The sequence below is a fragment of the Solanum verrucosum genome, unplaced genomic scaffold (assembly GCF_900185275.1).
Source record: "Solanum verrucosum unplaced genomic scaffold, falcon-dt-bn FXZP01000100.1, whole genome shotgun sequence".
Classification (NCBI taxonomy): Eukaryota; Viridiplantae; Streptophyta; class Magnoliopsida; order Solanales; family Solanaceae; genus Solanum; species Solanum verrucosum.
In genome coordinates, this window is record NW_026020254.1 from 1,147,549 (window position 1) to 1,174,947 (window position 27,399).

General features: G+C 31.4%; 3 protein-coding genes across 4 annotated transcripts in view; 2 read left to right on the top strand and 1 right to left on the bottom strand.

Moving 5' to 3' along the window:
• LOC125833217 (glutaminyl-peptide cyclotransferase-like) overlaps window positions 1-27,399 on the top strand; it is a 247,381-nt gene that overhangs the window by 82,436 nt on the left and 137,546 nt on the right. The gene's annotated exons all lie outside the window — the stretch shown is intronic.
• On the bottom strand, window positions 4,444-13,323 carry LOC125833208 (uncharacterized). Of its 2 annotated transcripts, none has more exons than XM_049512353.1 (9): window positions 13,036-13,323; window positions 10,991-11,085; window positions 10,484-10,563; window positions 8,745-8,786; window positions 8,534-8,661; window positions 6,065-6,245; window positions 5,517-5,695; window positions 5,066-5,293; window positions 4,444-4,951 (listed from the first exon to the last, which is right to left on the bottom strand). In XM_049512353.1, exons 1-9 carry the CDS (start codon window positions 13,206-13,208, stop codon window positions 4,678-4,680), a joined length of 1,380 nt encoding a protein of 459 aa, XP_049368310.1. In that variant the 5' UTR covers window positions 13,209-13,323; the 3' UTR covers window positions 4,444-4,677. The 2 variants fall into 2 exon arrangements, with proteins under 2 accessions (XP_049368310.1, XP_049368309.1); XM_049512352.1 differs by having other exon boundaries at window positions 4,444-4,960; window positions 13,036-13,322.
• LOC125833196 (ferric reduction oxidase 4-like) lies at window positions 21,847-25,715 on the top strand. Its single transcript, XM_049512340.1, has 8 exons — window positions 21,847-21,997; window positions 22,245-22,341; window positions 22,433-22,630; window positions 22,730-22,964; window positions 23,700-24,027; window positions 24,283-24,520; window positions 24,686-25,413; window positions 25,576-25,715. Exons 1-8 carry the CDS (start codon window positions 21,847-21,849, stop codon window positions 25,713-25,715), a joined length of 2,115 nt encoding a protein of 704 aa, XP_049368297.1.

Sequence of the window (27,399 nt, forward strand, 5' to 3'; positions counted from 1 at the left end):
AATGTGTACTGTGTAATCAATTTTACTCCTACCATGTGAAACTAGGATAATTGTTCTTATTGTTGTCCTTATTCTTAGCATAATTTCTACTCTCTCATTTGTTTTTGCTATACCAATTTAGCCACAAAGAAAAGGAGTTTGATTGATCATAGTACATTTGTCTTTATCCTTGTTTTTAGGGATAAGGCATAAGTACCTCGTAGACTATGACCGAAATTTCAGAGACACACCTTAACTAAATTAAGGTCCTATTACCCACCTGAACTCATATATTTTTGTGATTTTGTACACCTTTTGGCTTACGTGGCACACTTCCTACCTCCACGCAATTGAGGCACATGGGAGATATCTTGATGCCACGTAAGCCAAAAAGGTGTACAAAATTACAAAAAATGGATTTGGGGGAGAGGGTAATAGGACCGTAGTTTAGTTAAGGTATGTCGCTGAAATTTCGATCATAGTCTAAAGAGGTACTTGTACCTTATCCTTTGTTTTTACAAATTCAACTTAGTAGCAATTTTTTTGGTAAACAATCATACTGATCACTTTGAAGAATTAGTATGTCCTAATGATTAAATTTATAAGAGGATGATTACAATTTCACTTTACGTTCAAGAAATCTAAAGTTCAAATATCGTTAGAAGTTCTAGTGTCTTTTATATGAACAAGTCTTTTTTAATCTATAAGACATAAAAAATTTCCTACTATCTATCTGTTCAACGTTAATCGTATAGTCTTAAGTATACATATAATTTGTTAGCAAAAATAAATTGTAAAGCATGTAAATAGGACTATATTTTCGGTAGCATTTCATAGTAAAGTATGAAATTATAATTATATTTTCATGCTTGTAAAACAAAAATAATATCTGAGTTTTATTTTGTTTTATTATTAATATATACTATTTAAAAAAATTAGAAGATTGGGTTGTGGGCTTGTTGCCTAGTGATTTAATACGGTGGGAATCATTTAGTCTCCGATTTAAAATTTAGTGGACAAAATTAACACACACATATATATATTAGAATTGAATTACAATCTTGCTCTTGCAATAAATCAAAGTGAAATAAAATATCTACTTAAATATTAAACACCAATATTTTAAGTAATATTTAAATATCATGTGGTTAAACTTCCAAAAATATAAGAAAACTTTCTATATAACACCGTAAATATTACAATAATAATCATGAAGATCATTTCTGAGTAATAATTTCCTCATTATCAATGATCTAGGTTCTAATGTTTTTTTCTTAATTAAAAATTAAGAACACTTGCAAATTGCAATAGTTACCTCTTCAAATGCAAAGAGCGTTAGAGCATATGAAGATATAGACATAATATCAATATTTAATTGGGGAGTATAATTAGAAGGTAGAGTTCATATAAACACATTACTTAATACAAGATTAAAGTATAATTAGAAGGTAGAGTTCATATAAACACATTACTTAATACAAGATTAATTACATTTACAAATAATTTTCAACATGAGATTAAACCTGTGTAGATTTTATATAATAATAATAATAGAGATCAAACATGCAACTGCAACACACATTCTCAAATATCCTTTTATCACCACTTCATATTTTCTCTAGCTAGAATACTGAAATTTTCAAGTAATATCTTCTTGACTTTGTCTAAGGAAAGTTTTGTATTTTGTACAAAACAAAATTTTATCTTTTTCTAACTATAAATTTAAGTCCTATATATACTAATAGCAGAGACAATGGAGACAAGATAATTAGTCTTGAAAAATAAGTAACAATATAAGATCTTTCCCAGATTGAAAAGTATTGTTCTTGAATTAATTTTTAATTATTTCAGTCGCTAAATTTAGAATTATAATTAAATTCTTTTTACTTTGTTAAAATCTTAGGATACTATTATTTTGCTTTTCTTCTCATAAAAAATAGTGAATACTATGTGCAGTTTTTAAAAAAATAGTTAATTAAAGAATAAAATCTAAGAACTAAGCACAAATTATGCCAGAATTTGTTAGTAGAAATTTCATAAATAGTTAAGACTGGAGAAATAATCAAGCTCCTTTAGCTAATGTTTCTCTAATTACAAATTGTTGCTACAGTTTCATTAGCTATCAAGACTAATAATTGTATATTTCGCGTTTTTGTAGTCATTTATACAAATATGTCTGGCAATTAATTCCTTGATTGACACGTAAAATCAATTTTGAAATGAAAAATATCCCACAAATTATGCTTAGTTTATTTCCTTAGAATTTCTTAACAAAATTGACTCTTTCTTGAGAGTTTTTTTTACATGAAATTTAACTCCCTAAAAAAATATAGCAATTAATTCCTTGATTGATACAGTAAAATCAATTTTGAAATGGAAAATATCCCACAAATCAAAGGTTAGTATATTCTCTTAGAATACTTGCAAAATGAACTCTTGCTTGTGAGTTTCTTTGACATGAAATTTAACTCACATGTCAAAACAGGTCATTATAAATATAAAATATACAAATATACATGGGTTAAATAAAAATATACAAATCAAAATGTGTACAATTATCATTAACACATAGAATCGTATAAGATATACAAAAGAGAAATGCTAGACAACTATATATATAAATAAACTGATGCATAAATACAAACAAGCAACTGTCAATAATTGTTGAAAATATACAAATAAGAATGGTACAAATACATAAAATCTACAGTATAATATTGATAAAAAATACAAACTCCTAAGATCGTATACAACACATGTAAAAATTATTGATACAAATACAACTCACAAAATTATTATATGTTATTACATGTTGAGAGAGAACTTTTTTCCAGTTTGTTATTACATGTTGAGAGAAAGAACCAAAGCAATTTAAAAAGAAATGACATAGAGAGTGTTGAGACGAGGATTAGTGAAAAATAAATTATGTGCTTATCTAATAAATAATTTTTCCAATACTTGTTAGGAAAAATTACTTGAAATGGCAAACATTTATACTATATAACACTCCATAGTTACAGTTTCAGATATTTTTGATTAGTGGCTATAGTTTCTTAAATTTTTGCTATTCGGTTTCTAATTGTATAAATTCTGAATTTGTATGATTCGAATTCTGATTGTATAAATCCAGATTTTGTATATGTTTATCCTAGCTATTTGTATATAATTTGTTGATACATTTAATTTGTGTAAGTTATGAAAAATTCATAATAAATTACCATGTTTGTATATTGACAAACGAAATATACAAATGGAGTTCTGAAAAATTCTTACGACAACCGAACTATAAACGAAGTTCTAAAAAATTCTTAAATGTATAAATACAGAATTTGTATATACTTACCTTGTTTGTATATTAAAAGTTAAATATACAAACGAAAACACCTATAGCAAACGAAACTATAGCTATAAAGCGTAATTAAGCAAATTGTAGCTATAGTGCGTGGTTAAGTTTAACCTCTATGGTATTTATGAAATTTTCTCTATTTATTATCGGATCAGTGGCATCATGTGTCATTTAGTGCTAATCAAGTTTAATGATTTACTTCCCCTAATTTGTTTATAGGGATGAACTAGGTTCAAGATACATTTCCTATCATAATATTTGTTGCACCATATTTCGAATTGAACAAAATAGTTTACAACTTAATGATTGTGTAACCGTTGGTTTAGAAAATATTCAAAGTAGCCACCTAATTTTTAGAAAAATATAATAAGAAGAAAACCATTTGTAAATATATACTATGTTTTGGTCTCTAATAGCGGATGAGATTCTAGATAAGGATTTTATTTACTTTGAAGAAAAGGTGTTAAGACAAGCCTTGGAGCCTATTTTAAAATTGTCCTTAAATCTAGCTTTGAATAAACAAATGAGAGTTATTTATTTCACTTACTAAAAAAAGATAGTAAAAAAATAATAATAATAAAAAAAAAGAGTGGCTAAAACAATTCGTAGGTGAAAATATACAAGGTATATAAAATATGTGTGATATACACAAAATATATCAAGTGATATACCTTTGATATATGAGTAATATAATGTAGGAAAATTGTATGTATGTAATAGGAGTAAAGTAGTGATAATAGTAGTAGTAATAGTAGAGAGAAAGTACATAGTATTTGTAAAGTACATATAAAGAGGGGCTGAATATGTACATGTACTAAAAGTGTGTGAATAAAAATGATTTATTAGTATTTACAAGTAAAATATAGTATGTAGCATGTGAATATGTTAAACTAATATATGTTTGAGAAACTAGTACATAGTAAAATAAGGTATAACATAATAGTATATTAAGTATATGGTAATGTATACCTCATACTTGAGCCTACTTGGACTCATTTTCTACACATTATTCAGATACATATTTTTATGGTAGATCAAAGTATCACTACTATTCTTTACATCTTTGAGGTTTGAAGGATCATTAAGAAACTCAGTTGTTTACAAGATACAACTGCTAAAAAACTCAAAAGTATACATTGTTACAATAATCTATATGCTACAACAGATGCTGATATTGATCTATTCTAACCAAATTTTGCCTCATCCAATCAGCTAAAACCTGAGAAAACTAACCATCTCACTAGCTACAATATAAAGTCATGCAACAGAAGACTAGTATACATTTAATTATTTCCTAGAATTACATTGTAAGCAGCTAATTTGAGAAGGAACAAAACCTGGTCAGAGGTTGTTTAAAAGGTTCTTCCTCGAACCCATCGAGTTGAACCTCCCTTTGCTGCACTAGAATGATAGTCACCAACGTTAGCTACGAATAAAGGATCCCTCTCTTCAAATGTTATTTCATCAACATTATTCCCAGATGAGCTTTTCTGATCTGTATATTCCAGTTCTTTCGTCAAATCCTCCATTGTCTTCTTCAAAGTGGCTTTGCTCACCTGCCCAGCCTCACCCATTGAGATACCAACCATAGTAATCTTCGGAAGAAGAGGTGATGGATGTATCTCTCTGTATTCCCTGGCAGTATTAAATCCATTAAAAATCTTAGATTCTTTTCCAAAAAAAAGAATTAATCTTATAATGGCCCATGTTATTTTCATGGTAAAATAAACTGAATGGGACCTTTTATCTTTTATTATCTGCTGCTTCTGTCCTTTACTCCATGCAGGACTCAACCAGCCCCCAAAAGGGAGTCGGATATCCAGCCCTAATCGTTTCTTATTCGAGATATTATCAGCTCCCTCGACTGCTGAGGTGCCAATGCACTGTAGTTGGTTATTATTAGCTTCCAACGGAGAATTATTAACAAACCCCGAAATCCTACATGCTCTCTGGAAAGACGCTGCGCTCCTGCAAAATCAAACAATTTTGGGGATTGAGATATTGCAATCAAATGTTTGTACCATCCAAATATTTGCTCAGAGTTTGGAGAATTCTGAGACACCCGAATCTAGCCACTGACAATGTGACATAATATGATGAAATAACATCACTATTAAAAGATTTCAAGGCATGAACCATGTGAAAAGATCACTTCTCCCTACGAAGGAACTCTTGAAAATGAATGTGCTACCTCTTTTCAAACGAGTCAACCATGTAAGGAAACTTGGGTTGAATTCCTGTTGCTTTCCGCAACCACCTGTTCCCTAGAAGAACCTTATCGACAGCATGTAGAAGCTGAATTTCAGCAGCCTTTGATATGACACTCAAAGGTATCGCTGGTGGACCCACTTCATCGAGTGCATCTTGCACCTGTCAATCATTAAACCAATGGGTTGGTGATATTTTGTATTTTCCACAGCGCAACAAAATAAACAGATTGCTAAAACCAATGAAATATAAAAAAGAACAAAAGGCTAATTGCTGATGGGTACACTTTGATCAAGACTATAGCCACTCATAAGATCACCACATTTGTGGTTGGCGAGCTTTCCCTACCCTTCAAATCCATGTAAAAAATTCAACAGATTCTACAGTGCATCTGTCTCTACCCCACTCCCAAAGCAAACCAAAGGGGAAACCACCTTAGAAAATTTATCACCATCCTCCTTTTTAAAGTAAAATTCATCACTATTTGTGTTGCTCCTTACACATATTTTCAATCTCTGACCAGTTTAGTACCTCAGGAGGCTCCCACATACTATCTCCCATCTCTTCAATTACTTCGGCAGCCAAGTTGTCATCAAAAACATCCCTTCGGCGTTGCATGTGTCTTGTTTGAATCAGTGAATGGAAATGTTGGTCAACAGATTCTTCAAGAATGTTATCTAACATGTTTTTGTCAAAGAAATAAGGAGTATACCTGATAAGAAGATGAACAAATTCATATAAGATGACAAGGAAAAAAAAAAGAAAGAAAACTAAAGATTGAAGCTGCCAAAGAAAACAGTTAATTGGGAATCTTCATTTAGGATTCTTCTTTAATAATTCAGTTTTTCAGAAGAGTTAGTTGATAAAGTAGTTTTGACAAAAGGTCAACTGGACACTCCGCCTTTGAAATTAAAAAAACAAATAAAATAAAACAATATAAGTGGACTGGACAGTCTAAAATTCATCCACAGATTATGTCGTATACTTCAAAAGTGTGTATTTTTAAAACTGCTTCACCCACATTTCAATCAGTCTGACAACCTACAGAATAATTGATGAAGTAGGTGGTTAATTTGAGAGCCTTTGCACCAAAAGATCAATCAATCACCTCATCCTTGAGAGTGATTCGAATTGATATTTTGTCCACTATTTTTATAGAATAGCTAAGATAAAACAGGTTACAAGAGGATAGTGATTATAGGGTAATCGTTCAATGTTTATCTGGGGTATAACTCATGATCCTCTGTTTCTCAACATTGACCCATTCCCGCTGGATCACAAAAGGCTATACATTTGGATCCCCCTGTTTTACTGTACCCAGAATTTGTCTTCCATTTCAAACCTTTCTTCACTGAAGGTACAAGGAAAGCACCACCAAAATGAACACATCTAATAACTTGTTCATGAATTTTATGATGAACAAATTACAAATTACGAGACTGAGTTCTTAGACACACTACATCAGCTTTCCATAATTCCATGTATGTAGAATGTTTCTGATTAGCCTCCTCCTTCTGCCAATATTTAGCCCCCTAACTTTCCAAGGCACTCTTTCCAACTTCATTGATCTTTTATTGCCAGGTATCACCCCCCCCCCCTCCTTCTTGAGCCATAACTCCAGAATTTGGCATCAAGCTCTAACCCTTTCAGTTCATTCACCCCCCTTCTTTTTTACAATGGCTTGCTCCCCCTTGTTCATCTGATTGTTGTTGTCTATCTTCATAAAATTCTTTGGCCTTCTTATCACACCCTTTAAGATCTACACCCAAATTCTGCACTTAGTTTGACGATGTGTTATTGAATCCATTCTGAAGTGTTGGTGTCTTGAACAGCCTCCTCAACTGGTAACTAGATTTTCAAAGGAATTACATCTTCTTCAATGTAATTTGCTGCTTCATCCTGTTCCTTCAGTTAGATTCCTCTTTGTCTACTTGCCCAGACAGATGGAGGATTATTCCTACCTGCATTCGGTGGACTATATGGAGAGAGGAATGACAGATGTTCTGAAAACAGGAGCAGCAATGTGCAGGAGATTAAACTTAAATGTATTTTGTTATTCTGTTTTTGGTGAACAAATGTTTATTCTAATGAGACTAAGTCAAATTCTAGATGTTTTAGGGTCCATCTAGAGTTGGGAACAGTTTTTTGGAAGTTCTTTTTTTTTTTTACCTTCCTCCATTGTCAATATGGTTTTTGCCCGGTACTACCTAAATACTAATATCAATATGAATATTAGGTTAAACATGTTTAGCTAATTGGTCATGTAAAAGATGCACCTTGGCCCTAACTCAACCCTAAAAGCTAGCTCATGAGGTGGATTTCCCAAGACCATATAAGGAGGCAAACAATACACCGATGTGGGACTCTAAGAAATGCTTGACTTATATTTCATTCCATTCATTGGCGTCAAGTTCCATTGTAGATCCTAATCTCTATGGTTCAGTCTCACTCATGTAAGTGATACACTGCTTGAAGTGGATCAACATCTGTCTGATCTTACATTGCACTGTGCTGAGTCAGTCAGTGTTAGGAGGCTATTCAAAATTAATGTTAATTCATTTCTTGATTAATATACAAACCAGATACGAAATTCAAAGGTATCACCCTCTTTGCAGTTTTGATTGAATGTTGCAGATTCTTTCACAGTTCTGAATTAAATTAGCAAAATAACTCTCATCTCCTTGTTAATCGTAATTCTCAAGATCACAACAAATTTCATCCGGTTGACAATTTATTTCAATTTTTTGAAAAAAATGATGGGTTCCTTTGGCCAACAAATTTATAGGGATGAAGGGACCAATCAGCTATCTTACCATGACCATGAATCTAAAGATGTTTGTACCATGCAGTCATAGACTAGTATAGACTTATTGAGACACTGTTATATATCAACAACCCAAAGTTGCCTTTAGTTAACAAGGCTAGTACGATAATATAAGTGAAGTTCCAGATATCACAAATCAGAAATACAAGTGATCGTGCATAAGAAGATAAATATACCATTTTATACCATCTGTAGTTGCTATCGCAATATCTAAGTTCTGAGCACTGAAAACAGGAACACCGTCCACCTTTTTCCTTCCATCAGACTGCTGCATTGCCTTAAGCAGTTTGTTGGCTTCCTTGACCTGAATGTGCAGTAAATATTTGCAGAGATTTTAAGCTGATGAATAAGTAGCTTTAACAGTTGATTCTCAAAACAGCATCAAACCTGTTTCTCATTCGGAACAAATTGGAACAAGTGTGGTTTTTCCTGCAAAAAATAATAATAAGGTGGTAAAATTGTTTATGGAAGATGCTAACATCCTGAAGTTTACAGTAAATAGAGGCAACGACAGAACCTGGTACATGTACTACTACAAATAGTTTTCAGGTGGAAGGGAATCCTTAGACTCTAACAGGTATCATTTTGCTCAAAACTGTCTTAGACCATTCAGAACTAGCAAATTCACAACTCTTATTAATCAACCCACAAACTACAGAGTCATGATGAGAGCTTCACTGATCTAGATAGCACACAAGGTAAGTTTGTCTTATTTCTGTGACAGTCCAGTCCACTAGTATAATATAATTTATTATCCGATTTAGACCTAGGTCTGCACAGTATGTCACTGAGGTCTAAGACTTTCCTCCATATATACCTAGAAGAGATCCTAGAAGGCATATGGCAAGCTAGCTTGCACGCACCTCGACTAATTCCACGAGGTACCTGCTACCTCCCACAAGCACAGGTAACATGTCAAGCATAATTGATATCTTATAGCTTAACATGCATGTTTTGACCTATAATAAACAAATTCAAATTCCTCATCTTTAACCACTTGCGTTTTTAAATGATGTGGTTCACACTGTTCAACTTGGTATTAGAACGGCAAATATCCAACGTTTTTGTTCGCGTATCAACAAAATATTTCTACATGCTTGGCCCAAGAAGAATCAATCCACACACGAGGGGACATGTTACAAATTAGAAGGGTTATATTTGCCCCTCCACTATTGCAAAAGGTTTAATGCTGTCCTCCATTATACTGTCGGCCCTATATACTCTTACTAACTTTTATAACATTACGGCCATATATGGACCGATGGTATAACGTAGAGCAATATTAAACCTTTTTCAATAGAAGAGGGGCAAATATGACCCCTTTTTTCACACAAATAAATTGTTTCCTTCTTAATAGTTTAAGGCTTTAAGCTATCATTCAGTAACAGGGAAAGAAAACAATTCAAGGTAAAACCAAAATGATATATGTTTACCTACGCATAAATCACTACAATGTGTTTGATATTGCAAGCCTATATAATATGTTGTCATGCAAGTTTTTTTTTTTTTTTTTTTTTTTTGGGGGGGGGGGGGGATTAGTACAAAGAGATATGTCCTAAACAACATTTCAATTAGTTTGTGTTTATCAGTCTCAAACTAGACCATAAAGCAGTACTAGATTCAATATGATTCTAATCCCAGATCTCCCACACAAATTGTGGTGCTTCTCTCCAACTCCTTGATGTTCAAAATTAGTTTGTTTGTTTCTTCTACAAGTTCTTGTTGTTGGATCTTAACCTCTTTTACCTAACAATGAACTTGTCTTAAAAACTCTAGCGTCCTTAAATCCTACATTGACCCCCCCCCCCCAAACCAAAAACTCCCTTCTCTTTGTTTTTGTTCTTTTCATATTTCTTTACTTTTCCATTTAAATGCAGTGTGGTGATAATGATCTGCTTTTGACATTTGCTTGGCTATACTGTAAATTATTCACCAGCAGATATTATGATCAGAAATATAAAAATTGAAATATTCCTATTAGAATACGATAGTGAAGTAAGCGTACTATCCGTTGAACCAATCAGTACCCTTTTAGTACAAACGGAGGTGATTAAGCTCCGCAAAATAACTGCTCCAATTTCAAAACAAAATACCAATCATATTCACAATTTTGACCAAGAACGTACCTTAAAATGTTCATATGCTAAATCAAGACGGCATGCCCCCACCACTCCACTTGGAATATTCAGCTTTTTAACATAAGAAACTGGAAAAACAAAAAGGCAGCATGTAAGAGATCTCAACAGACAAACCCCTATTAAACAGGATATGAGGGACTTCCCCGTCAAGGAATTATTCAGTTCGAGGGAAAAAAAAATAAACGAAAGGTTCCAGTTACATGAACTTGATCAGTTCTCTTTTTTCTTTTTTCTTTTTTATAAGCAAAAGAAAGAGTTTGAGTTACATGATTTTTTGGATAAAAAAAGATAAAAAGAGTTTGAATTACATGATCTAAGATTGGTGTAAGCTAAGGACCTAAAGAGCTCATTGATTATATATAGTTACGGGCATTTTATCACTTTATTAAAAAAAAAACAGTAATGTGTATCCATCCATGAGATTAACATGTTTCCTGGGAGAGTGGCGGCACCATATAGAAAACAGAAATAAATATCTAACTGGTTCAATAAGACCTGCATCACCGAGATCCATAAAAAAACGGAATACTGGACCATTTCTTTCGCTCTTAGTAACTGCTGCAAACATTTTCTTCAGCCATTCTGGAGTCCTGGATATCACGAAATTAATCTTATGAGTGACACTATACACTCAACATACAATCTTTTTGAACTACAATCTAGTATGAGAAGATATGGTGAAGATAAGATAATGATATAAAAGATCACTATACGCTGTGCAAATATTATATATGCACTGACCAGCTAAGAAATTTACTTGTTAATGACAACCAATTCCATCAAAACTTCAGCAGATACCAAATAAGATATGATTTCCAGCTGCATGCTCAGGTCATAAATCATATTAAGCACAAGTAGTTTACTCGACCCAAAAAATAAAAGATCCAAAACAAAGATAAGACACCTCTTGCTTCATGGACCCACCGTAATGGTTTTTAATATGCAGCTGCAGATCAAATGGAATTTGCATACAAGATTATCAACAAAATGTCAGTAGATAATACTAAAGACCCCATCTATCACTAGACTCATATTTTTACGCAAGATACTTGCAGAAGTGAAAGAGACAACTGTTTCACATTATTCGTGACAAGGCTATTTAACATGTGATTTAAGAAAAACTACTACATGTAACTTTTATTTCACCATAGTTGTATTTCATTGCAATATTTGTCCACAAAATAGGTCTTGAATTAAGATGGTAAACATTTTTCCTCTCTTGATGGTGAATCTTGATAAACAGCTATTAGGAATCTATTAGGAGAAAAGCTAGTTGGAGGATGGCATAAGAGTTCTTTGAGTCGTAAAGCAACAACCAACAATGGCTTCTCAGCAATATCGTTTTTTACCCATAATCAACAATAGCTTTTCAGCAGTATAAATTCTTACACATAACTTCTATTTTAATCAAGTAAGGATCGGTTCTTACCCTCTTCACAACCACTATTAAATGCAATAATTGTGTTGCCTTTAAGTGTTATGAAAGATGCTCCATTCATTCCTCTACATTCGATTATGATAGGAGTGGTTTCAAGTTTACTGAGCAAGCAATCTCAACTTTGTTCTAAGCACAAAATCTGACTAGCTTTCTTAAGACTTTAGGAGTCTTAGATGAATTAATGACTAGTAACAACTAATGCCACCATTCTCTAGTCACTACCTCAATAAAAAGTCAGAAAAGTTGAAACTTATTTAAGCAATCTTCCAAGCCATTGAAGAAGTCAGAACAACCTTATGACTTCTTCTGGAAAAAGTGATTATTGACACTTCCGAAGGGTAAAACTTTGAAGTGATGAACTCATATTAGAGCTTCTTAAAGCTTCATTCTTATTTCAATGCTTTATGACCTTAACTTCAAAAAAAATCAATTCTTTTTTTTATAACTGTGGTGTTTGGGCCAGCTTGGGCGCACCTAGATTAATTCCCCGGGATACCTATCACCTCCCACAAGTAACAAGTACCTGATAACTCAATCCAACAAGGCTAGAACAAATGGAAAGAAGCCACCTGGTGTTTTGTCTCTGCTAAGAATTAAACTTGAGACCTCATGGTGCTCAACCCACTTCACTAACCACTAGGCCACACCATTGAGTGCACCATAACTTAGATAATTGTTTATTGAATCCAGAGTAATTAGAACATCTTCTTCATTTTCTTTCCATGTGTCTCTCTTTCTGAGTGCTAGCATTCAAGAAGTCACATTTATGATTTTTTTACTACACATTTTTTTTTCTAAAAAACCATTTAGCTGCTTCTCATTCTGGCCATCCCAGAGTACAATACTAAACTGTGTTCATTCTCAAAGTGTTTGTACTCCCATGAATATAGACAACTAATCACTCCCCCTAACACTAATGTTCTCTCAGTTAGTTTCAAAAAAAAAAAAAAAATGTTCTCTCAGTTCCTACTGATGCCAAAAACATTGCAAAGGAAGCAAAAAGATAACAACTTGACTGTATCCATATCAATTTCAAACATAATCTGACATGACAGTACGAGAGAAACTCAAAGGTAATTGGAAAAACAGATACAAAGATTACCTTTTGGAGAGAAAGGGTATGTCAAAGTGGGTCGATACAGCCATAAGACCAGTTCCGGAAAGGTCACACATGCTAAAAACCTGACCAACAAATGCTGGTCCACCTTTTCCGGTGGTGTTGAGCCCAGAAATTCTCACCGACGATGGAAAACCCGACCCGGAATCCGAACGCATGTTTACGATGAGCTTATCAGGGCAATTGAAGAGAAGAATCAGAGAAGGGCAAAGAGGAGAAGATTCTTGAAATTGGGCAACAGATAGAAGGGAATATGAAGGAAAAGAATTGGATGAAAATTGAAGGGGGTAGGGATGAGATTTTTAATTTTGGTTCACTATCACTAGTAGCCATGGAGGGTCGAGGAAAAATTGGACTTTTTGAGGAATTTTAGGGGTATTTTTGTCATTTTCATTGTTTTATCGGGATATTAATCTTGATATAATATTTTATTGTTTGGTAGGGATAACTTAACCTGATATAATCTACGGGGGTCGTTTGGTAGAGTATATAAGAATAATGCTAAATAGAGTGTATTAGTAATGTTTATATTAGCAATGCATGTATTAGTTATATTTGCATTAATTATACATAGATTATTTTAATGCATTATTTGGTTTAATGCATTAAAAATAACATGTATTGCATTAAAAAATCATTTACAAAGATACCTTCCAATTTATGGTGGAAAAGATGTAAAAAAAAGTTTTAAGGAGCAATTGAGTCTTTTACCATGTTAATACATACATTAAAACCATTGCATTGCTAATACCTAGAAATCCATGGTATTAGCAATGCACACCTTAATACACTATAGAGTGTATTAGTTATACATAGGTTGAAAAAGAGTACCAAACAAGATACTAGTAACACACAAGGCTAATACATGCATTATTTTTCCTAATACACTCTACCAAACGACCCCACAATATTTTATAATTTCACTTTATTTAGATGGTTGTTATGTATTATTTCATAATGTATTGTATTGTGTTGTATTATATCGAACTATATTGTTTAATGAATAGAATGTTTGAATAGATTGTATCGTTCTCCATCATTATATAAGGTCACATATCAATAATTTGAATGATAAACCAAGAAAAAAAGTACGATACAGAGTATAGAGTTACTTTGAAAGGATATGCTAAAAGATTAAACATAATTATTAAATTATAAATAAAGATAAATTGAGAAGAAAATATTAAGTAACGATGCGATCACATCAAATCGGTCGTTACATAAAAAAGATATTTTTGTTATTATCTAACAATGAATTTAAATGATACAATATAATAAAATTTAAATAACAATCAAAACAAATATTTGTATTTAAACTAATAATACAAGACACTACCATAGGTAAAACCATCCAAACAAGGTGTTAGTAACCAAACCAGGAAAGGAATAATGCCAATATGTCATAAATTTTTTGTCTAAAATGATTACAAATTAAATTTTGGTTGATCTTATAAGGAATTTTATATTGTAGATTTATATAATTTAGAATTCAAGCTATATAGATATAACTCCATTTAAAAAAAAAACGAAAAGACATGAAAAAAGTGAGACGAGAAGGAGAGAAACAACCTTATTGAGAAGAATCGATTTTATAGGTCATTTATAAAAATTAAAATAAAAAAAAATAGTTTTATGTCTTTTTACCAAAGATCTTTATACATTAAAAAATTAAAAAGGTCATTTTCTCTTCTTTTTTTTATATCTTATTTCTCCCTTTTTATTTTTATTTTTCTTCATCACAATTGGAGACACTTCATGAAATCGATTTTTAAATTATAAACTAATAAAATGCACCATCCTAGATTTGAATTCCCATCTTCTATGTGGTAGGATCTATTTCTATCATTATCATTATCATTATCATTATCATTGATACTTATGGGTTTAAAGACTATTATTTTTCCTTATACTCTTTAAATTTATATTTCGTAAAAAAATATTATTTTTTTTGCAAAAATTGACTTTTTGAGATAGTTTTTTTTTTTCAAAAAAACTTTTTAAACAAATTGAAGAGGTTTTTTTTCGCAATCTTTATCCTCGGGAGATTGGCTTGCATTTCTTCGATTTTTGACGCTAAGAAAATCGACCGATTATAATTTAGTAGTAATATAATAATGTCAAACAAATGATATAATTTTAATAAAAATTCATATGGTCATCTCATTTGATTTGTCTCGTTATATTCCCTGATACGAATATGATGGTATTGCATAATATGTCCGGAAAAAAGGTAAGTGATTTCATATATAAATATGGGCATGATAAGACAGAATAATACTACATAATTGTGGTAGTTCTAAAATGAAGAACATTATAATTATATTTCTTTTGTTTCTCCAATAGATATAACACCGACTATGAATAAGCTTTTACCATTTCAATAGCTCGATTACTTTACTTTTATTATTATATTTTCAAAAAATCTGAAGTCAGATTTATATATTAGTTGGATATTCAGCAAATAACAAGTATAGCCTTTCACTAGATCCTCTTTTAATTAATGAATGAGGTGTCTAAGTTACGTAATCCTAAATAAGTAGTTATTGTTGACTTTTTTTTTTTTTTTCTTTTCTCTTTTGTTGTTAGCTTATATTTTTACCTTATAATATATAAAAATCATTGACTCTTTGTTGCATCCTCAGGAGTCAGGAAGCCACTTTTTGCATAAACATAATTATGCTACAAAGAATTTGGTTATTAACCACCTATTCTATATATTCAAAAAATAAATAGCAATATCTATTCTCATTTTTAAATCAAAGATCTATCGAAAATAATCTTAATTTATTAAAAATAAAAATATGTGTGTATTCCATTTTTTTTCAAATGCCACTTATAAAAACACACTAAATATATTAATGTTCCTATCAACATTGCGAGTGATATTATTATTATATAGTTATCAACTTATCCCTCAAGGGTCAGCTTGTAATTTGTATTGACATTTTCTTTTTATATCATACTATTGTTTTGTAAACAATAATAACAATAGCAATATTCTCAACCCAAGTTGATAAAGAATTTATTTGAACTCTATATAAAATTTATTTTTTTCCGTTTTATATGGTAGACCATGACAACAACACAATTATCTTTTACTACATCAAGCTAAGGTTTTGTGTATATTGTTTCATTAAAACAAGCTCAATACGTCTTTTAATTGTATCAAAGGTTTGTAGTGTTGATCCTGTAATTAGTTAATCAATAGCCTCTTTTTTTCTCATCTTATAATTCATTTTATCTGTCCATCAATATTTTTTTTGCTTGTTTGGGAAAAAAATGAGATCCACCATATGTATGGTGATATGTTATATATAAAATACATAATTAAAGTGTGATTTCTCTAGCCGTTTAAGTTTTTTGTGAAATGATGTGTAGTTTAACGGGAAAACTTATAAGTTATAAACTAATTAGCTAAATTTCTAAAATTAGCTTATTCTGAAAAGTGTTTTGTTTATAAATAAAAATAAAATTGATCACAAGAAGTGTATTTTTCAAAATAATACTTTTGGAGAAAAACTTAGGGTGTGTTTGGTACGAAGGAAAATGTTTTCCTGGAAAACAAGTAGATTTTTGACTTATTTTCTCATGTTTGGTTGGTGAGTAGAAAATATTTTCTGAAAAAGATTTTTTAGTGTTTGAATTATGAATAATTTTTTTTTTGAGAAAATAACATTTATTTTTACTACAGAGCTAAAATAATTTTTGAAATTGAAAATATTTTTTAAAAATAAACGCTATTTTTTTGGGGGGGAGGGAGAGAGGGGGGTGGGGGGTGGCGGGGGTAGGGATGAGATGGGGTAAAAAAATAAAAAATTGAATTTGAAAATATTTTTAAAAAACAAACTTTTTTTTGGAGGGAGGTGGGGGTCGCGGGTAGTGGTGGGGTGGAAGAAAAAATAAAAAATTGTAATCAGAAATATTTTCTAAAAACAAACTTTAATTTTTTTTGGAGGGGGGTGGGGTGAAAAATAGAAATTGGAAATTGGAAATATTTTTTAAAAAACAAACTTTATTTTTTTTTTTGGGGGGGAGGGGGGGTGGGGTAAAAAAAATAAAAAATTGAAGTTGAAAATATTTTTAAAAAAAACAAACTTAAAATTCTTTTTTTGGAGGGGGGTGGTTCGAGGGTAGGGGTGGGGTGAAAAAATAAAAATTAGAAATATTTTTTAAAAACAAACTATAAATTATTTTTAAAAAAATTGGTTGGGGTGGGAGTTAGGGGGCTGGCGAGGGAGGGTGATAGGGGGTGAGGTTGGGGTAAAAAATAAAAAAATTGAACTTGAAAATATTTTTTAAAAATAAGCTTTAAATTTATTTTTTAAAACAAAAAAAATTGTAATTTGAAGTTGGATGAGAGTTTTGGAAAATGTTTTCTTTAATTTTTGAAGGGAGGTCATTTTCCTTAAATTTGAGGAAAATGAGTTGATTTAGAAAACATTTTCCAAAACATTTAACCCAACCCTTTGTTTTTAGCTTTTGAAAGAATGACTTCTATTGCTCCACACAAACACTTACCACCCTAAAAATAAAGTTTGATTAAATACCTTATTTTTAGGAGAAAATGTTTGAAATATATTCGAACTTTGACCGAAATCGCTATAACAATATCGAACTTTGGAAAGGACCTTTTACCCCTGCACTATTTAATAGTGTATTTTAAAGGTATATATGTGCCCACGTGGACATCATAAATATTGCATCATTATAAATAGTAATGTGTCCATGTGGACACATATATACCTTTAGAATACACTATTAAATAGTGAAGGAGGTAAAAGGTCTCCCATAAAGTTTGGTATCATAACAACAATTTCAGCCAAAGTTGAAGTATATTTTTCAGACTATTTTCCTTTATTTTTAAGAAATAAATATTTTTGATCTCCCAAAAAAACGTGGACATGCTATTATTAAGATTGTCAATCTTTGAGAGTACTACTAAAGTTGTGTACTGCAATTTTATGTCAACTGTACTTGCAATGCTAGTAGTACCATCTGAAATTTTGGAATTTTTCATTCTCCAGTTACTTTATGAGTAGTAGAGGATATCTTAATTAAATCATCTATAGGTCTTTAAAATATCAATGCATCCTTCCTATTTGCTATCCAATTTGTCAACTTAATTATTCCAACCTAGGTTAGTACTTAGTAAGTTGTCAAGAAAATAATTTTAATTCATTCACGGGGTTCGGCTGAGAGTTGTTTGATAGGGTGCATAAGAATGATGTTGAATATGATGTATTAATAATGATGATTGATGACATTAATAATGATGAAATTAGCTATAATGTGATTATTTCTTAAGCATTGTTTGATTTGATGTATTAAAATAAGCATGATTTCTAAACGAAATAATATTTGCTTACAAAAAATATTTTCTATAAATATGATGGAAAAGATGTGGAAAAAGTTTTGATGGACAATTGTGTATTAAAAATAGTATGTATTACATTAAAATCTCTTGTATTATTAATAATATGAATTTCTATATATTAATTATGCATACCATAATATTTAGTTATACATAAATTAAAAAGAAGGTACTAATAATAAACCCAACTAATTACTAATGCATATTAAGTTTTCTAATGCACTTTTGACTCATAATTCTTATGGAATTTTTGGTGATAAAATGTACTCACCCCGGTATTTGCATTAACTAATTATGAATGCAAGATATTTGATCTTTTTCATCGACATGTTTATCAATTAATTATGAAGTGTTAAATATTTTAAAAACTTTATTTTTTAAATTTCAAAGTAAAATTACTTTATCAGGTCCCCTAAAGTTTATTTACATGAGAACTTCGCTCTAAGCTATGAAATTTGTAATATTTAAAATAAAACAAATTACATGAGGTGCAACAAATAAAATCAGACTTGATAGTATAAAATTTTCTTACACTAATCATACATATAACTTAAACTCTTTTTTTATAACAAACATTTTATTAATTATCAAGAGATAAAAATTACAAAGCCATAGCAAAACTATAATAGTTTACTGTTCTAAAGGTCCTCAGGTTTCCCTCGAACCATACTGCATGAATACATTCTGAGTGAAAATTTGAGCATCTTGGGACCTTCCTTTAGAACTTTTAATTTTCCATGACATTATAAGTTTGTAACAAAAACAAGTTCTGGCACTAATACATATACACATTAATAAAGAGTGTCAAAGTCTTTATCAGCATATGTTAATTGTCATTAAATTCAATATTGCTATAAATTTTAGCATCATTTATAAAGAGTGCTAAAATATAATTGTCATTAGTAATTGTCTAAAAATACATATTTAACGGCAATTAAAATATTACGATTAATTACTTGCCTCTAATAAAAATCATTTTTAATGTAGTCTACAAGTGCCTTTAATTAATAAACAGATCCAAGTGATTAAACAAAGAGAGAATGATAAAAACAAAATCATTTACGTATGTAATTTATTGCCTTGTCGAAAAGAAGAGAATATCAGCAAATCGATTATTATATATTATATATATATAGTGAAGTAAAGAGAAAGAAATGAAAAAGAAAATAGCTTACTATTAATGTAGAATATTCTATGATCTAAAGGCAAAAGTAAATATTCTGAAATATTCTTAAACTAAAAAAGGAATATACATTCCATATGTAGTTTTCTTTATGGCATCTTCAGTGGCCTTCCCTGAGTTGGGTTTAGTAGGAACTATGTCATTTGGAATTAGCTTAACAACAAAAGTCTCATGCTAATTTCATTTAGCGACAAATTTTAAGAAAATTTAATTAGCTAAAAGTTTTTTAGCGACAGATTACAAATAAATTTTGTAGTTAATTTCATAGTTTCAAGTAGTGGATTATTGTACCTGCACCTTGTATTTGGCCTTTTTTGTTCCATTGGTTCCCTTCCCAATTATATTAGGTTAGTTTGCTCTTTGGTAATTACTAGTTCATGTGAATAGCATATCCTCTTTGACTCCACTTTGCCCATTTATAGGATGCCCTAATTATAACTCCCTTCAAGCTTAATTAACTCGATTTGTATTATGCGCGGTGTTAGCTGTCTCTCTAGATTTGATTCCTCGCGTACACTATGAAATTAGCTGCGGATAGAATTTCATAGCTAAAGGGAAGAAAATCTCATGCTTATTCCATTTAGCTACGAATTAGCAACAATGTAATTTATTGCCTTTGTCTTAGAAAAGAAGACAATTACTATATCACTATTTATAGTGAAGTTTCCAAGTCTATATCCATTAAAGAGCATTCAAAAGGACGGGACATGGACCTTACCTCACTGTAACAAAAGAAGTAATTAACCACCGACTGCAGGGACATACTCCTCTGTCCCAATTTATGTGACACATTTCACTTTTTAAGAGTCAAACAGTTTAAGTTTGACCGAGAATTTGCTCATGGAATCTTCAAATTATTTAACATGAAATTTATATATTTGTAAACTACACAAAAAATACTATAAGTGTCAATAATTGTTAATTCAAAATATTTAAAATATATATGAAAAATTTACGGTAAAAAATAGACTTATTTGAATCTCGAAATCCGAAATGTGTCACATAAATTGGAACAGAGGGAGTACTAGTCTTCATCAAAGAGAGGACAACCCCGTATACAGGGAGTTCCTACGGATGCTGGGGAACCCCCCAGTCCACCAAAACTTTAGGGAAGCTAATCAAGTGGCAGGGGAGGGGACATTGCTAGATGGAGAAACCAAACTCCTTTTTTTGCTGGGAATTTCCACCGGTGTTCGTTTTGGACAAGATGCGGGCACGCAGACATTGAAGGAACGGAACTACTTTTGTTAGAACAGTCAAGGAAAAAGTTGCCTTAGATATATATATGCATGTAATGATAGTAATATTAGTGCTAACCCTTCCCAGAACAATATATGCAGGCACAATGTATTGCCACTATGTAATGTTAATTCCACTAGTGTATCCCCTCCCTAGCTAGAACAATGTAAGCAGACACAGCGTGCTGCCACTACTATGTACTAATGAATATTATCCTTTTTAACCAAAAACAAAAGAAAGTTTGTTAACAAGATAACAATCTTCAAAGAAGAGTTTAGTCTATACAAAGACTCTTCCCTAGAATCAAGAATAATTTAGCTTACAAAAAAGTTGGCCTTATCAAACCTCCTTCTAATACTAGGAAGATCTTAATTACCATTAATGTAGATCCTAACCTAAAAGGAAAAGAAAATATTCTTTAAATTGAAAAAGTATATATATATTCTATCATTAGTATAAGTACTAAACCTAGAAGTATAGAATATTTCTAGTAATATTTTAAGACCAAGAGGGATCTTTAAATTTCAACTTAAACTCTTTTTTCACCTTGTCAAAAGTGGTAAATTGGCTCTTCCTCTTTGTTCAAAGGCAAATGTAGATATAATCTTATAATAATCACACCGGCTACTTCCTCCCTTTCTAATTACTTGTCGTGTTTTGTTTTGCACAATTCTTAAGAAATTTTTTAACTAGAGGATAATATGACGAGTTACTTATTACTTCTAATTATGTCTTGATCTTCTAAACTAATAACTATTATTGACCATTTATTTTTAGTAAGGATGACAAGTATTTAGGAACGGTGGAGTACTTACCTTTAAAAACTAGAGAAATAGTGCCACTTGAGAAGTCTACGCAAGGGAATTTGTAGCTTACATCAATCACAATAGGTAAACCTAAAAGCATGAAGCATGATGTTCCACTTGAACACATTCTTCTATATATAGATAGCATCTCTTGTATTGAGATAATTAGTTCCAAAGAAAAAAGATCTTTTGCAAAGATGGGAAGTAGAGCTGTTTTGTATACTTTCATGGTGTTGGTGTTTGTTGGATGGCTTTTCATTTGGGTGATGTTACCTACACCGACTTACAGAAATTCATGGACTCCACAACTCAAAATCAAGCTTAATTCTACATATTTCAGGGAACAAGGTAGTAATTATATCGGTTTTACTCATATTGTTATACTTACTTCTTCGTGTTTGATTTCCAGATTAAACGTAATCCTAGCTAGTTTGTAAATTGTGTCTTGAATTCTCGTGGATCCGAATTGTGCCCTAACCCTAAAAAGCTCGTGGAGAACAAAAGATTCATTGACCTTGTAGCTATATTTTGGGAAAACCTTATAAGGATGTTTAATTTAGCTAATAAACTTTTCACTAATTGTCTTAATTTACAGGGATAAATCTTCTTTTATTTACATTTCCCATAATGTTGATAGCTGCTGTGAGCTGTGTTTATCTTCATCTTTACAACAAGTCAACTTCTGATCACAGGTTATAATTAATTACACAATTATTAATTTCATCTTCGATAGTTAGGCATCATGTTTAATTAATGTATAATAATTATATTGTTGTACTGCAGTAGTACTACTAATATAGGGCGGGAATATTTCGGTTCATTGAAACGGAAAGTGGTTGTAATGGAACCTCTGGGAATTGTGAACGCCGTTGAACTTTCTTTTGCTGTTATGTTTATCGTCCTTCTAATTTGGTCTTTAGCCAACTACATCTATATCAGCTTTAATGGTAATCTCCATATGCACAATCCTACCGAAAAAGTGTAAGTACTCATTCATCGATCAATAATTAAATTAATTACGACTACGAGTAATTAAATCCTATATATCTTATCGATCGATATTGGATTAATAATTTATAGGTGGAAGGCGAAATTTCGAAGTGTATCGTTGAGGCTTGGGTACCTTGGGAATATTTGTTATGCGTTTTTGTTTTTCCCAGTCACTCGAGTGTCGTCAATTTTGCCGCTGATGGGGTTAACTTCGGAATCAAGCATCAAATATCACATATGGCTCGGCCATCTCTCTATGGCCCTTGCCCTTCTCCATAGTGCTGGATTTGTCATATACTATGCCATGTCTAATCAAATGATAGAGGTAATTTTTTTATCTGAATCCATTATTTTCAATTTGAATTATGTATAGATATCCAAAGGGAAAGATTCAAATTGTACACATAAAATAACATCACACTAATCAATGATCAGAACAACCACTGATCATCTCATATAAATTATGATAACTTAAGCATTTAAAGATCGAGAACACATTTCTTATTTACTTAATACTACATACTAAAGCTAAGTTGCTCGGACGTTTCAGTCTCGGTGTTGCACCTACGTGGGTGGGGATGTGGGATCTGTACTGGATATGGTCAACCAATTTTGAATACTTTAATGAGAATCGATTGGAGAAATTCTAGATCGATACAATAATTTCTATAATTAAACAAAACAAAAGCTAAGATGAAATTAAAGAAAATAGAATACCTTGCGCATAGAAATTTCTATGTTAGTCCTTTTTCTATATATTATGTCTTGTTCTAGGATTCTCTTGGTGCTCAATATTTTCTCCTCGAAATACCTTGTACGTTTTCCACATAATGTCTCATAATTTAGAATATAATGCTATTTGTAGATATTTGAATTATTTTTAGTCGAATTCCTGCACATGTATCCATACCTGAATTTCCATACCCCAAAATTATAAAATTTAAATTAGAAAGGATCCGACCTCTAGATCCTCACACTAGAGTCCAAACATCTTACCTTTAATAGTATATCTTTAACCGAAACAAGCTAATTAATTAATAAATATACATAATATTTGCAGATGATAGAATGGAGCAATACGTACGTATCGAACGTAGCTGGAGAAATAGCTATTTTGGTTGCAATAGCAATGTGGGTTACAAGTTTGTACAAGATAAGGAGAAAGATGTTCGATCTATTCTTCTACACACATCAGCTATATACTCTCTACATGTTCTTCTATCTTTTGCATGTTGGAGTTGCCTACACATGTATGGTCCTCCCTGGGATCTTTCTCTTCCTCATCGATCGATACTTGAGATTTTTACAGTCTAAAAGAAGTGCTAGATTAATTTCTTCACGTCTTTTACCTTGTAGCACTTTTGAACTCACCTTTTCCAAAAATCCAGGTAAAAATCTATTCCTCGTTTATAAAAGAATGATCTTTTTCTAAATTTGGAATGATTCCCAATGAAATGTGTATAGATTTAATGCAAATGGAGGATGAATGTATGTACGTAATTTTTTAATGGAGCTAAGATGTTCGTACTTACGTTGAAATAGAAGTAGTACTGTAGTACATATATGCTAGCTAGATTTATTGTTAATGGAGGTTGTACGTACGTACTAATTATAATATATTTTTTTTACTTTAATTATAACAGGATTAACGTACAATCCTACAAGCATCTTGTTTGTGAATGTACCAAGCGTATCCAAGTTGCAATGGCATCCATTTACTATTGTTTCAAGCAGTAATTTGGAGACAGATAAACTAAGTGTTGTAATTAAAAGCGTTGGGAGTTGGAGCCAAAAGTTAGAAAAACAACTTTCTTCTTCTCCTGATCGTCTTCAAATATCAACAGAGGGACCTTATGGACCTTCATCATCTCATTTCTTAAGGTAATTACTATTTCTTTGGTGTTAATTTATGTGATATTTTTTATTTTTTTAGATTCAAATTTAATTATACATTATTATTTTTAAAGCTATTCGTGTGTATAACTGTATATTACTTATATATTCAAAGTTCCAACTATAACTAACAATGTGGCATATATATTTCAGTCGAGAGTGCTTGGTGATGGTGAGTGGGGGAAGCGGAATTGCTCCAATGATTTCCATTTTTCGAGAACTTATTTACAGAAGTACACTTCAAACTAACACCAAAGTACCAAAAGTCATCCTAATTACTTCCTTCAAGAACACATCCGATCTTACAATGCTTGATCTCTTGCTCCCTTTCTCCACAACTCCTTTCGATATCTCCAATTTAGATTACCAAATCCAAGCCTATGTCACTAGAGAAAACGAACCACAACAACACCATCATAACAACCAGCTGGAATTACCTTCCAAGTCGAAACAACAACTACTAGTGTTCAAACAAAATCCGAAAGACTCTCCTATTTCAGCAGCACTCGGCAAAAGCAGCTGGCTCTGGCTTGGCGCGATAATTACCTCGTCGTTCTTCATGTTTCTCCTTTTGTTAGGCCTCGTTACGCGTTACTCCATATATCCAATTGAACGCGATGGGAAATTGTATCATTACAGCGCGAAAATCATTTGGGATATGTTTTTGGCTTGTGCTTCGGTATTTATTGCCACTAGTGTTATTTTTATGTGGCAAAAAAGGGAGAATGAAATTGAAGGGAGACAAATTCAGAATGTGGAAATACCTACAAATTCACCTGCTGCTAATTTATGTGGTACGGAAAGGGAGCTGGAAAGCCTTCCTCATCAGTCAATTGTACAAGCTACTAAGGTGCATTATGGTACTAGACCTGACCTAAAAAGTAAGTTTATTCTTCTTGGCATTCTGAAAATATTACTATTAGGTATTAATTAAGCATATCATCATCCTTTATAAGTCATATGTAGCTCTAGGCACACATCAATATTGTTCTTGAAATATTTATTACACAAGAGGAACTTATTCTATTTGAATTGCATGACAGGAATACTTTTTGATGTTAAAGCATCAGATGTTGGAGTTGTAGTTTGTGGGCCAAAGAGCATGAGACATGAGGTTGCCAAAATATGTGCTTCTGGCTTGGCAAAAAACCTACATTTTGAGTCTATCAGCTTTAATTGGTGATGCCCTCTGCTTGCTTGTATCACAATAAACAAGGACGTATATGTGTTGTCTTTTACTACTATAGTTTTATTGTTTTATTGGGCTTTTGGATTATTGTTGTGTGCAAGTTTCTAAAATATGGTTTAATAAATTGTGTTGTACAGTATAATGTGGTCAAAAAGTTGTATAAAATAAATGTCTGCTTGAAAGATAATCTTGTGATGAATATGAATGTATATTAATAAGTGTAATTACTAATTACACAGTTTGACATATATGTTTGGTGAAATAATTATTTGATCGGAGTGATTTTTTTTTGGGTACATATCAGCATAAATATGTATATACGTGTATAATGCTTGCATGTGTACTCGTATTGTTTCGATCACATAAATCTATAACTTTGTAAAAAAAGTAAAAAAAATAAGAACCCAGCTTCTAAACTTGATGCATTTTATTGAACTCACCCTTAAACTATGTTTTGTCCTAATGTTTGCATGTGTACTTGTAATCTTCTTCTTTTTTAATAATCAGTACCCCAATTTAAACAATAATTGGTCTTAATTAACCATGTACTTAGATTTTTTATAATCCAAATGATTTAAAATATTGTAATTTGGTGCATGAGAGTGTAAAATAACCACGACATCATACTAATTTGATGTGTGAAAAATCTAAAATATGGGGTATTTATGGGCCAGCTTTCACACACCGCGACTAATTTCACGGAATATCAGCTATCTTCTACCAAAAATAGATACCAACTACCAAGTAACTTAGTGCACCAAGCTTAAGACAGTGCCAAACTTAGTTTTTAACTTACACTAGTATATTGATAAAATTGCAAAAATTCAGAAGCACCATAACCAAATGACCTAAACTTTTGATACTCAAAAAGCAAAATTGTAATTCCGAAAGACAGAAATGAGATATCAAGAGGCTTATAAAAGACATATATTTTGTATTAAATGATTTGATGTAAATGTAAATTGTAAAAAAAATCAGGACTTTTAAATATATTTGACCCTTCTCCGTAACTTTAACCCTCTTTTTTGGTCTTCCTTCTACTTTTTTTTTTTTTTCAATTTATTTGTTTAGTTTTAACTTAACATATATAAAATTTATTAAAAGTAAAGAAGACCTTTATTGAATTTTATAATCTTACATTGAAGATATATATATTGCTAGAACATGCATTTCTTTTATGGAAATAAAAGGAGGGGGAGATACATAGGTGGTAAGGTCATAAGCTAAAGAGTAAGCTAAGGATTTGTCATGCTTCGCCAGTGCATCTGCCATGTTATTGGTAGTCCTGTAGATGTGGCGAAGTTCAGTGCCCGGTAGCTAAGCCAACAGGAAAAAATGAATTTCTTTTAAACGAACTAAAAAAAAATGATTTTCTTACATAGACGGTACCGGCAATAAAAATTATTGACAACAAAATGATCATGTATATGTAATGTATCGATATTATATATATAAGATGTATATACATTTATATATTCTGTTTTATAATGGGGATTAAATAAGGAGAAACTATATAATTAGACATACTTCACTACTATATATATTATTATTATAAATACTTTAAAAATATTACGTATCTTACCACTAACTAAGAGTTTCCTACAATATATTGAGAAAAATACACTTTTATACACGTATTTTTGCTACCATATACACGAAAATAGAGAGAGAAGTGAGC